Source organism: Chaetodon trifascialis, chromosome 23 (assembly GCF_039877785.1).
Source record: "Chaetodon trifascialis isolate fChaTrf1 chromosome 23, fChaTrf1.hap1, whole genome shotgun sequence".
NCBI lineage: Eukaryota > Metazoa > Chordata > Actinopteri > Chaetodontiformes > Chaetodontidae > Chaetodon > Chaetodon trifascialis.
The window spans coordinates 14423940-14437104 of record NC_092078.1 but is presented as its reverse complement, the minus strand read 5'-3'; the positions used below and the strand labels follow the sequence as shown (position 1 = coordinate 14437104).

General features: G+C 43.4%; 1 protein-coding gene across 1 annotated transcript; it reads left to right on the top strand.

Moving 5' to 3' along the window:
• The first annotated feature begins 10080 nt into the window (after positions 1–10080).
• On the top strand, positions 10081–11383 carry LOC139351518 (uncharacterized). Its single transcript, XM_070993457.1, has 5 exons — positions 10081–10172; positions 10343–10681; positions 10823–10930; positions 11030–11064; positions 11193–11383. The coding sequence occupies exons 1-5, from the start codon at positions 10130–10132 to the stop codon at positions 11331–11333; spliced, it is 666 nt and encodes a 221-aa protein (XP_070849558.1). The 5' UTR covers positions 10081–10129; the 3' UTR covers positions 11334–11383.
• Positions 11384–13165: the final 1782 nt, after the last annotated feature.

Genomic DNA, 13165 nt, shown 5'->3' with positions numbered 1-13165 from the left:
ACTCAGGAGGCAGCTGGAACTGATGCTGTATCATATCAAGCTTTGTATGCCTTGTTGGTGACAGCAATAATCATTCATGCCAAACTTTGAATTTTGCATTAAAGATCTGATGTTCATTCATTGGAGTGCGTCTTCATGCTGCAGAGCTTTAATTCTCAGTATTTGCATGTGGTTGGTGTTTGATGGAGGAGCCAGTAAGGACAATGACGGCTGTCCAGGTTGTCTTATAATGAGATTCAGTTGGACGTCTGCAGCAGTGGAGGAGCAAGTGAGGCACACACCACCTGTTTGACAGGAAGAGACAGCACAGTGTGGTCTGAACACACTGAACACGTATTAACAATTGTGAGTTCTGTGCTGGATTTCAAAGACGAAATCAGTGTGTGCGTTGTGTTCGCTGTGACTCGTCCCAAGGAGTGTCGCTGCTCCTCCTACAAAAGATCACACTTCAAATTCAGCCTCAAGCCTTTATGGAGTTATTTTGAGCAACAGGTCAAACCACAAAATAACAGCACACCTTTTCTGTTGAGAGCAGCTCATTGGAGCACAGCTGAGTTACCAACACAGAGCTTCACCTTGATAAGATAAGATAAGATAAGATAAGATAAGATAAGATAAGATAAGATAAGGTCAAACTTTATTAATCCCACACTGGGGAAATTAAAATTGTTACAGACATGAAAGAATAGAAGATAGATTGAATTGCACATGAGTTTGATATGGGTGATAAATAGTGTTTGTTTGTTTTTTTTACTATGACACAGTAGAAAAATATATTATGCAGTAAAAAATATCTAATGTTGCACAAGATATTTGCACATGTAATGGATATGAGTGAATGTTAGCATAAATGACCACAGTGTGGTCTGTGGTACCTTCCTGCGGAAGTGTCTCACCACCTCCTTTGTCTTCCTGGCGTTTATGTGCAGATGGTTCAGTTCACACCAGCTGACCACGTTGGTTATGACCTCCCTGTTCTCCAGTTCATTCCCCTGTGAAACACGTCCAATGGCTGTATCATCTGAGAACATCTGGATGTGACAGCTGTCAGTGTTGTGTCTGAAGTCGGGAGTGTAGAGGATGAGGAGGAAAGGAGAGAGCATTGTCCCCTGTGGAGTCCCTGTGCTTCAAACACCACATCAGACAAACAGTCACACACACAGTGGAGCCTCACATACTGTGGTCTGTTGGTGAGGTAGTTGATAGTCCACGCCTCCAGGTGGTCTACTCCGGCTCCTTCCAGCTGAGCAGCGATGGCTGGATTGTGTTCAAAGCGCTAGTGAAGTACAAAAAAAACACGACCCTCGCTGTGCTCCAAGTGTTCTCCAGGTGAGAAAAGGATCTGTGAAGCAGGTAGATGACTACGTCTTTCACACTAATGCCTGGTCAATATGTGAAGGGTAGGGGGTCCAGCTTGCTGTTAGCCAGGCGACGGAGGAGGGTGAGTATGATCCTCTCCATGGTCTTCATCACGTGGGAAGTTAAGCTGGTCTCTCTGGGATGCACAGTCTTTGGGACTGGAACCACACAGGAAGTCGTCCACAGGGAGGCTTATCTTATCTTATTCACATTCACTTATACACATGTATTGTGACTGTTAGTGTAATACTCAATCGGGTCACTAGAGGGTGCACACACACACACACACACACACACACACACACACACGCTTGGATGCAAGCGCTGCAGAATAAACCCTGCATGTTTATCAAAACACAAGCAAAAGTTTTCTGCCTCTTTGTTTTACATACAGATTGATTGCTGGTGGACAACAAATACTATAAAACACTAGAGACAGAAGATGAGCAAAGACTGCAAAAGAAAGTGAAAGCTCTCAGCCAGGGAGGCAGGGAGAGACCTGTGGTGGATCAGAAAGATAGCGGAACCCAGGACAGAAAATATTACATCCAAATATTTCATATTCTCTCATTTTCTGTTAGTCAGAGAAAAACGGATAGTGTCAGTCATCTGCCTGAAAAGACCGATTTTGTTGACATTTGGCTTGTTATTGGTTAGATGGCGCAGTGAAAGTTACGTGTTGGAGGAAGCGAGTGAAGTCCCGCCCCATCTTGTGAGCAGGTTCAAGACCACGCGAAGAGGCAACAAGAGAAGAAAAGAGTGAGAAACAGCTGAAAGTAAACACAGCTCCATAAAGTAGTTCCGTTTGAATGTGACGACAAGCAGTTTTGAGGACAGAAGACAAGAGCAGAGACTGAGGACATCCAGGGACCTGTGTGTTGAGGGTTAATGAGTATTTGTGCAGCGTCTTGGTAAGTGCGTGTTTAGCTAAGATTAGCTAAACTAAGCTAAGCTAGGATAAGCTAAGCTAAGCTAAGCTAAGCTAAGCTAAGACAAGCTAGAGTAGCTTCACTCCTGTAGCTGGTGTGTGACAGTCGACATGTGGCACTGCAGGGAGAGAGCTTGTGTTTCTTCAGGCTGAATGTGTGAGCTACACCTGCTCACTTTAACTGGTTCAAAGGTTTAAAATCCTAATTCATCACTGATGTAAGAAGAATAAAACACTTCATACAACATGATGCTGTGCAGTTTAAGAGTTGAATTCATAGTGAAAGTAATGGAGCTGTTGTTAGACAGGTTTTTGAGATCCTCTGAAGTGTCTTGGACCTTTGGATTCTGGATGATCTCCTAAAGGAAGGAGATGGCGAGTCTCCGTCGACCCTTGAGGAGGAGGGAAAAATGTGAATGTTGGATAAAGGAGAAGAATCAGGAAGAAGGGGAAAGTGTCAAAGAGTGTCTTGTCTGTCCTCACCACATGTTGTCTTTCAGCAGTGGGGCAAAGTGATTGAGCACTTTCAGCACCGCGGACAGCTCCAGGCACTTTCTGTTGAGAGATGGAGGCTGTGGCCACTTTCCTCCCTCAGCGTGAGACTGACACATTCCTCTGCACTGGACAGAAAGACAGAGTGAAACCCATTCCTCACACGTTTGCTCTTGTCTTTTAGGTTTTTGAATGACCACAAAAAAGACACCACCGTCCAAACTCTTGAGATACCGAGTGTGGTTCTTCTTTGAGCCTCATGCAAAACACATCAACATGGAGAGACATGCGAAGCTTGACAGGCCTGCCGACGCCTCGGTACAGTTACTGAGCTGCGATTGGACAGTTGCTGTTTGGAGGAGGGGTTTATCAAAGGGTCAGTTGCTCTCATTCTGCCTGTTTTCTTTGATACTAGGAAGTAACAACAAACTTGTCAGCTTGTAACAGATAAATGAAGTCTGCAGAGATCTATATATTTAACTATTTGCCTGTTTGACTGCAGATCAGAGACATATGTTGTGTCCTCTTCACTGTCTCTTCCTTCCCTCTCAGAGTCGGCCCACTGTCCAGCTGTCTGACTCGCCTCCCGGCCCCACCAGCTGTGAAACGCACCGTCACATTTTAACTTCTCAGGTTCAGAATGAAGAACAGAAACTTGTGATTTCAGCTGAAGCTGATGCAGACGAGAGTTAAGGGAGCATCTTTACCTTCAGTGATGCTTTTAAAAATGTCTTGACAGAAAGAAAAGAAGGATTTTGAAAGCTTTCATGTCAACGTGTTGATTTGCAGAGCAGATAATAGCAGTGAGGTGCTGATGAAAGCTTTTGTCATACAGTTGAGTGACCTTTTGAGGGAAGGGGTCACATGCTACTCCATCAACTTGTACGTCTTACAGCTCTCTTCCTTCATGTATCTCTGACAGCAGGCGTAACTGATCGAGTGCCTCTGATTGGTTGACGAGCCTGAAGATTATGTGGCCGCTTTCTCGCTCCTGACCGAGAGGAAAGACTTCATCCTCCATGGCCAGCCAATATTTTCTGTTTATTTGTTTTTTCTTCATTGTGTTGTAATAAAACGTTCACACTTTCAAACCTGTATTGTGCATTGTTTGTTAATACAATTGTCAACATTCTGAATGTTGTTGTGTTGCGATGTTTGAGCTGGTCAGAGGTTGATTTGAGGAGGGCTGGCGGGGGATGTCATCCTCTCTGATGGAAAACTTGACCACATTCATCCCCTTTTTAAATAAAGCTTCAAAAATAGGACTCTTCATCTTGCAGGCTTTGAATGAGGGTTGTCAGATTTACCTTTTGGTAAAAGCATAAATAGATTTGATGGAGTCATGTCAGTGTAATTTAGTCGTTCTTTTCAGTGTCTCCACAATATTGCATGTAATAATTTCCAAATTGGGATCAATAAAGAAACCGTCCAAGTCAAAGTCATATTTCATGAATAATGTTCAGAGACCTCATGAAGGCAAGAAAACTGAAAAGACAAAGGCTGTCAACAGGTGATCAAGGTGAACAGATGCTCTTTCTTGTGCTCATCCTGTATGGAAACTTGATTGATCCCTTGTCTGCAGTCCAGCTTCTGATCACAGTGTTTTCTGGACTTCTGGGACTCTCAGTCTTGCTCATAAGTACTACTGACTGTATTGTCCTCGCTGGCAGCAAGGTGCTCCCTGAACACTGATTTTGCCTCCATGTATTTTTTCTGAGCCCACATTCATGGCATTTCTCAAGTCTTTCTGTACTTTCAGTGCTGTGAGCTTTAATGTGTCATTGTGGAAAAGTTAAGTGAGCACAGTCATGAACTTCAGAGGCCTCATCAGTCTCTCATTCACACTTTCTTCCAGCTTCACATCGTCTGAGCAGCATTTGTGGCGTTCACTGACTTGCCAGCTTTCTGCACGTTTCATGGAGCAACATCTGTTTTTCTTACTACAGCAAAAACTAAAGATAACAGAGGATGTTGAGCATTGAAGCAGCGACCAGCTCAGCCTGCTTTCTGTCTTATTTTGTCTTCAAACATTGACGTTAGATGTCCTTTGAGACAGTTTGTCCAGGTGTTATCAGCCCGCAGGTAGCTAAAGTATGCTAGCTAACAGGCTAACTGAAGAAATGACCGATTTTCCATCAATAAATCAATAACATGTCAGTAAAATCAATACTGTCATCGGTCCATCAGTCCAGCTCGAACCAGCTGAGGTCTGTGACGTGTGAAGCTGGTTGTTATGGAGTCTTTAAAATATGAAGATAAATATTCCAGAAGTTTCTAAAACCACCATTTTGTGTTGAGGCGTTGGAGGAGAAACACAGAGAAAAACTTTGAGAGAAACAGAGAGAGAAGGAGGAAAAACACTGAAGAAGAGTTGATCGAGGAAAGCAGCCCAGCAGAGACCAGTTCACCGCTGTTGCTGTCATCATGGAGAACGTGAGAATAGAAGCAGTTTATCAACATTTACACACTTTTTTCTGCTCCTTTTCGTCGACGCCTCTGCTCAGTTCAAACCTTGAGGCGTCGAAAGCGACTGACTTTGATTCAGTGGCGAGTTTGTTCAGAGAAATGTGAGAAAAGTTCAAGTGGAAAGAAGTGAAATGTGAAGGCAGAAGGAGCAGTTTGAAATCCTGCTGCTGCTTTTCGAGCTCATTGTTTCAGTGTTAGTAACTAGTTTGTTAGTTGGTCAAATAGTTTGCTGATGGAAAGAAAGACGAGTGAGCTGAGCGGGCTGAAGCGATGAACGAGTGTTTCCAGTCAAATGATTTGTGATGAAGTGAGTCGAGTCCTTTCCTAAACTGCCTGTCAATCATTCCAGATGTGTGATCTGCCGTCACACCTCCATGACCACAGCTACTTCAGGAGAGAGCCCAGCAGGAGCCAGAGGAGCAGCAGGGTAAAACACTTGGCTTTTCCTGTCCACCATTCAAAGGATGCACACAGTCAAAGTGCGGATCCACTGATTTTCCGCGGAGAAGACGGCGCGACCGGAGCCCCAGCCCCCAGCCCCCAGCCCCCCAGCCAGCCTGCTGGTCTCCCACCCGCTGCTTTTGATGCAGTGGCGGAGATGCTCATGGCTTGGCTCACACACTCTCCATACGACCCGGAGATGTGAGCAACCAGAGCAGGTGCAGAGCTCCACAGCTGGAGCAGCCAGGAGCTGCAACAGCACACACACACACACACACACACACACACACACACACACACACACACACACACACACACACACACACACACACACACACACACACACACACACACACAATCCAAAGCTTTCTGTCTGACTTTCAGCTTTCATTTCTTTCTAAAAAAAAACCAAAAACAACAAAAAAAATCTTTCTTCCTTTGCATGCTCTCTGAACTCATTTAAGTTTTCACTCTGACTCTTTCTTTCCTTCCTAAAAAGGAAATTACTGTGACGTTTTAACGCTTTCATCTCTTCTTTGTTGTTTCGTGAAGTTTTAACCCTTTCATTTCTAAATAACTCATTTAACACTAAAGTATTCTCTTACTCACTTTATTTCCTTTTACTTCTTCTATAAAAATACTGTTTAAACTCTTTGATTTCTTCTTGTAGATAAGTTTTATCTCTTTCCTTCATTTTTAGTTCAGTTTAAGTTAAAATCTCTAATTGAAGGTAAGTATTCACATTTATTCTCTTTCTGACTCTTTCCTTCAAACTTTCACTTCTACAGTTTCCAAAGTGCTTTAGGAGGGTCTGCTGACAATATTCCATCCACCTGGTTTTCCCATCAAAATAATAATCAGATTGAAAGTGATAAAATTGAATTGAATTCAAATTTAATTTGACTCCATCGTCCTAATCAGAGACACAATTCAGGTTCCAGGCGTGACGTGTTTCATAGCTTGTTCATGTGGTGTCTTTTTACATGTTGAGGTGACAACATGAACAACAGGAAACATGTATTTGGATGGAACATTGTCAGAGGGTTGGGGTTTGGGAGGTCAGACCCTCCTAAAGACCTTTCCTTCTCTTCTCTTCATCAAAGAAATGAGCAAGAGCTCCTTCTTTTACTTCCAGGATGCAACAAAGCTAAAATTCAGTCTTTTGTGTTCTTTTTCTGCTGATGCAGAGACCCTAATCCAGGCTTTGGTTTGATCCACACATGACGACTGGCACGTTTTCTTTTCAGGCCTCGTGCTCGGACTGAAAGCATCCAGCAAACTGAACTACTCAGTCCAGCACGGCATGATGGGAAATGTTGGCTGTTCAGCTTCCAGTCCCTCTTTCAGCTGTGTGTGTGCGTGTGTGTGTGTGTGTGTGTGTGTGTGCGTGTGTGTGTGTGTGTGTGTGTGTGTGTGTGCGGAGATGTAGGTATCAAAATCTAGCTAAATGTATTCTTTGATTTTTCATTGAGTTTCAACCTCACATTCACGTACATATTATTAGAAAAATAGACTTGTCAGCAAAATTCCCGTCAAACCAATCATAAGGTGAGCTCACGTCTTCACCTGTCTACCTGTCTTGCTGCCATGGTGATGTTCTGTTTGTGCTTCTTTTTCCATCAAGTCCAGCAGCCCCTCAGTGTTTTCCAGCTGTTTTAGCTGCTGGAGGCTGGCTTGTTTCAGGTGAAGGTGCTGAGGCTGGACTGGAGGGAGGACCACTCTGAGGGATTTGGAGAGGAGCACGAGGAACCTTTGAGAGACTTGGGAGAATGGTGAGGTTTCACATGCATGAGGCGACGAGGACAGGAAGATTTATTGACGGCTTGGAGCTCAAAGCCTCATGGGTGTTAAGATAATAAGACCATGCTGCAGGAGTTTCCTCCAGCGATCAGTTCCAGAGCCAGTGGGCGGTCGTCTTAGTTCCTCTTGCAAACAATGGCATGTTAGAAACCTGTTCAGCTTTCTAAACAGCAATGTTTCCATTCAGTAACAATAAAGCATGAACCATGGATTTCTTTTTCAGGTTCCCATATATGTGCTGATGTTGGTGTTCAGGCGGTCTTCATGTGGCCGAGCCTCCACACAAACATGCAGACTGAGTGACAGTGGGCAGAGAGAGGCTGTCGTCTCTCTCTCTCTCTCTCTCTCTCTCTCTCTCTGTGCAGGCATCTCTCTGTTAGTCCCTGCTGTCTTTCCTTTGATTGTTTCATGCATTTTCCAACACTAAGCTGCCATTCAGAGCCCACATGCACACCCTACACTGCTGACACCACTGATGTACACATGCCACACCTTTTGATGTGTTCTTGTCTGTGTACTTCAGGAACTTTTGTTCAATAAATGACTTTATTTCATCTTTGAAACTGTGTGTCTCCCATTCTCCCTCGTGGCCTTTAGAGCCAGGTTGTGACAAATGAAACTTTCTCAACACTTAATGACAGTCGGCAGTGAGTTGATTTTTCCTTTGTAGTATCTCCTAATCCTCTCATTTGCAGGTGACAGTGTCTGTGCTGCACATCAGTTCACCTGTTAGCCTGTTAGAGCTGCTATCTGCTGTTATAATGTTCCTGTTGTGTTGAATCAAATCTGCTGTGCTGTAAGAGCTGAATCACAAGAAGAGCCATGAAGGAAAAGTGAACAGAATCATCATTTATGATGGATTCAAGCTGATTGAGGCCCAAGAATAAAATGGAGTGGACTTAAGCGCCACCTGCTGGTTGATGAACAAACTACCTCAATCAAACACTGCTGAGTCATTCACTGCCAGTCAGCAGAGCCATGATCTGCAGCAAGTGTGTTCACTTCCTAAAGACACATGACTGAAAAGTATGTAGGAAAGAAAGAAAAAGTGTCAAGAAAACAACAGATTTTCCACATTTATCACTGTTCAACAAGGAGTAAAATGCTGTTACCTGGACAAGTCAACTTCAAAAATTGTGAAATCATGGTGATGGAGATGAAGAGGAGAGAGAAGGAGCAGTGTGGCCACAGTGAAGAACTCCAGAGGGATTTCTCTTCATTCTGTCCACCTGAGTTTGTCTTCAACACCAATAAGAAACAGGAGGCCTGAAACAGAGAGAGAAGTGGAGACTCGTGTTGTTCATGCTGCCAGCAGACTCAGGAAACTGGAGACAGCATCATTAAGCACTTTAGTGATGGAGTCTCTTTCGCTTTGTCTCAGGAATATGATGGTGTTTAACGGAGCAGGAGCCAGAGGGAACACCGTCTGCAGCCCTGCTGTCTGCAGCAGAGGAGCAGTGAGTGAGCTTCACATCACTTGTTTGACAGGAAGAGAGCGTACAGTGTGGTCTGACCTCAACTGAGACGTCAGCCATGAGTCCTGTGAGAAGACAGTCTGAAATGATGAAGCAGTGAATAAAAATGACAAAATGAGGAGCTTCTCTGAAAAACACACAGCACATGAATCAGTGCAGCAACTGGACATTTTAACTGTGAAGTCAAAGTCAGTCATGATGTGGTAAAAACACAGTTTAGTTGAGAATTTGACCTCCATCTGCCTGTTGATGTAGGTGACGGTGGTGACAAACAGCACTGTGTCAGTCTGTATCATTAATGACATCTCGATCAGAGGAAGCTCGGCCTTCAGCTCTCTGCATCAGAACCAAACACAACAAAGGCCTTCAGAGCAGAAAAGGACTGTAAAGTGAAGGTTTTTTGTATTTGTAGAAATCTTTGAGTATTTTTTCATCCTGTGTCAAACTGGGTGACGCCTGCACAGTCTTATAAAAAAGCATCCACTCTGCTAAAGGCTGCACATTTCCAAGACATGACAGATCACAGCAGGTGAGGGTCCCATCGATCTCCACTACTCTGCAAACACTAATTCAATAACTGTCACTGGCCAGGTAAGAGTTCAGCTGCTGTTACTGACACAATCATTTCATCCACTTCTGTTGAGAAAACATCACAGTCCAGCAAAGATCATGCAATGTGCACTTTTTGTTAATAACATTAACATCACTGCACAACATCATTTCGATGTAGAAGCATTAAGTATGAATGAATGAAGCAACTCCATCACAACGAAATGTCATTTTTGAAGTATGAATATTTATTTATTTATTTTTTGTTGAGAATAAGATTTTCATTTGAGACTCACTCACTTTGATATTTTTCAAGCATGGCTAGTGATTTTTCCTGCAGTCAGTGAACATGGCACATGAGCATGAAGCAGAACTGAAGTGTCCTGATGTGGAAAATAGCGAAATCATCAGAGATCTAAAGTCTACATTCAAATCCAAACCAGACAATAACTTCCTCCTGTTCTCCTCGCAGCTGTTCATTTGAACCAAGTTCATTTATCTTGTGAGTGTGAGCAGCCGGATAAACCAAAGACACTCCGCCTCTTTACATTGAGACTGTTCTCACTGGAGCACAGTTCAGTTCCAACCATTGCAGTGGTGCTCTCACACTGAACACACAATGATGAACTTTACCTTGATCACAGCTTTACTCTGTACCTTCTGTAAGTACCCATATGTGGATTTTTTTTTCCTCAATTCAACAATTTCTAACTTTCCTTCAGTGATCTGCCAGAACTGAAATGCACTTTTCTTTAATTCCATCATTTACGAGCACTGTTTGCTTCCTGTTGAGTTCCAGGTTTGTGGATAATTTTCTTGCTGTTTGTTTCAGTTTGGATCTCAGTTTCTGAGTTTCACACTGTGGAGGTTCAGCCTGGTGAAGAAGTCACACTGCTGTGCTCCAACTTCACAGCTGTGCCCTCTCACATATTCTGGTTCAAACTGGCCAACAGACACAATGTCACCTGCATCTCCTCCATGATGACCTTTGATGGCAACGCATCATTCTGTGATGGATTTCAAAACAGCAAATTTAATATGATTTCCAATCGCACGACCCTCTTTCTCAAGATCAAACAAGTGGATTCATCCGACTCTGGACTGTATTTCTGTGGATTTTACTCAGATGGAAAGTCAGTAATCGTCAGTGCAACATATTTAAAGGTTCACGGTAAGATTGCTGTTGTGTCTGTCTGCATTGTGATTGGAAAGAAACAGATTTTTAGTCACTGTCCAAATGAAGACTGATGTCAACTTATGAGAGGTAGAAAACTCCACAGAAAGTTTCATTTATTGATCTTTGTTGTTGAAGCGTGTGATGGAATCACAAAGCTGACGAGTGTGATCCTGGGCTCTCTGATCATTGTCCTCGTCACCGTCGTCATTGGTCTGATTGTCAAAATCAGCAAACCTCACACAGGTACTTATTACTTAAAATGCAACTTCCTGCTTTTCAGAAATTGTTCGCAACAACATTTTGGACCAATGAACTAACCAGATGTTGTTTTGTGTTTTTCAGCTCATACAGAGGAACAGACCCCACAGCACAGCGAGGTAACCTGAGATTAACATCGATCACAGTCCATCTTTTCTGTGTCGTCTGCTTCAAGTCATTTCTCATTTTGTTTTTTCTGACAAACTCAGCCACATAAGACGAGTGACTGTAAATATTTTATTGACAGAACCTGGGCTCTGATGCTCTGAACTACGCAGCTCTGACTTTCCATCCGAAAGGAAAAAGCAGCCGAAGGCCTCCATCAGAGGACCAGCTGGAGCCCTGTGTTGTGTATGCTGCCACCAGAGCGACTCAGGAAACATCCTGAACCACAGCTCAGAGTGGAAATGTTGCTTCATCATTTCATGCTGTTGACAGTCAGACTCGCCATCACTGTAAAAAATCCAGTTTTGTAATAAACACTGTATATTCTTACAAACTGCTTTCTGTGCGACAGTGTTGATTCTGCTTTGGAGCCAAACTCTCTGTCTCCTCTGTTTTCTTTGTCTGGTTGGTGTTTAATGGAGGAGGAGCCTCGAGGAAGCAACTGTAGCTGCAGCTCAGAGTAGAACTGAAGCTTCGTCATATTAATGTGCTGTTCAGTGTGTAATGGAACAAATGTAATACTGGAATAAATATCAAACATACTGCATTTCTATTGACACTTCAATTTTGTTTTTTAATTCCTGGTGTTTCCACTCAGGTCTTTTATACCCACAATGAAAATGTGCAGTGCGATGGAAACACACTTACTGAGTCGACAGCTCATGAGAGCAGCAGACAACAGTGTTGAACAAAGGCACAGCTACAGTGTTAGAGATTTCTATCCAGTGATTGGACGAGCTGAAAGAGTGTGCGTCCCCTTTTGTTTGTTTGTTCATGTGTTGCTGCACAAACAGGAAAGTCTACATGTGACCACAACTCAGTGTCCACAGCCGATTTTCATGTCACTGGATAAGAAACTGAAAGGGCTTCAGGAGAAGTCGAGAATAATCCAGAAGTCTGAGAAGACACGTTGGTGGGTGTCAGGAGGACAGATTTGAGCATCAGCAAGATGTGAATGAATCCTTTTCCAAAAGGATAGATGGTAGGTAGATGATCGGAGGACAGAACATATCTACCTGAAGGCATCGCTTTGCATTGGCTGGTCAGTGTGAACAAACAAAGAGACCCCGCCTCTCGAAGCCTCTCTGAGCCTCTTGTCGGAGCTCAGTGATGCAAACTCTCCCTGCAGAGACACTGAACGCACAATGATGAGCTTCACCTTGCTAACAGTTTTACTTCTCTGCACACTCAGTACGTTCAGGCTCGTCATTATTCTCAGCACCAGATAATGTAGAAGCCAGCAGAATTTCAGCGTGCAGATTAGACCTGAAGGACTTTTGTTTTTTTGGCCTTATTACAGTCAGTGTTCGTCTCTCTGGTCGTCTCTGCTGGTTGTTTCAGGCTGGATCTCTGTGTCAGGATCTGAGGCTCAGACTGTGGATCTTTTCTCAACTTTCCCAGTCTTTTGTTGCTCCTGTCCAAACTTGTTTGAAACCTGTTGCTGCATCAAATTCAGTATATAAAATTAAACAAATTCAATGACGCTGATGAGGTCAAACTTTTCTGTATGCGTGGCTGCAAAACATGTTCATAAAGAAGCTCCTACTGTGTGTTCATGGAGAATTGGCACATGTTATTTCTTTCAAGTTCATGGTCAAAGTGTCTGTCACACAAAGGACACTGATGACTGCCAAACTTCCTCGTAGAGAGAGTCAAACGGTTTGTCTGTTGGAGGGAGGAGTGAGTGAAACACACCTCACAGGAAGAGGCAGCACAGTGTGGTGTGAGCACAGCTGAGAGGAACGTCAGTGGGCCTCTGAAGTCAAAGCCTTAAAGCAAAGTAGAAAAAGAAGCTGTGAAGACTGACCTACTTTGTTTTGACTAAATAATCAGCCTCTTCATGCGACTGGAAAATCAGAAAGAAATAAGTAAGGATGGACTAAAGCAGTCCATCTGTGGTGACAAACATCGTCTGTGTGAGTCAAAACATAAAGTGTCACCACAGGAAGACGTCAGCCAAGAGTAATGCCACTGTCCCAAATTCTGTACCTGAGAAGACAGCAGTGTTTGACCTGTGAGGAGTCTCATGCTAATAAATAATAGTGACTTCACGTT

Bases quoted from the DNA above. Each gene is read 5' to 3' on its own strand.
- LOC139351518 (XM_070993457.1), top strand. From the start codon at position 10,130: ATGATGAACTTTACCTTGATCACAGCTTTACTCTGTACCTTCT. The intron at 10,173-10,342 runs GTAAGTACCCAT...TGTTTGTTTCAG, and splicing joins AGCTTTACTCTGTACCTTCT to TTTGGATCTCAGTTTCTGAG. The intron at 11,065-11,192 runs GTAACCTGAGAT...TTTTATTGACAG, and splicing joins AGACCCCACAGCACAGCGAG to AACCTGGGCTCTGATGCTCT.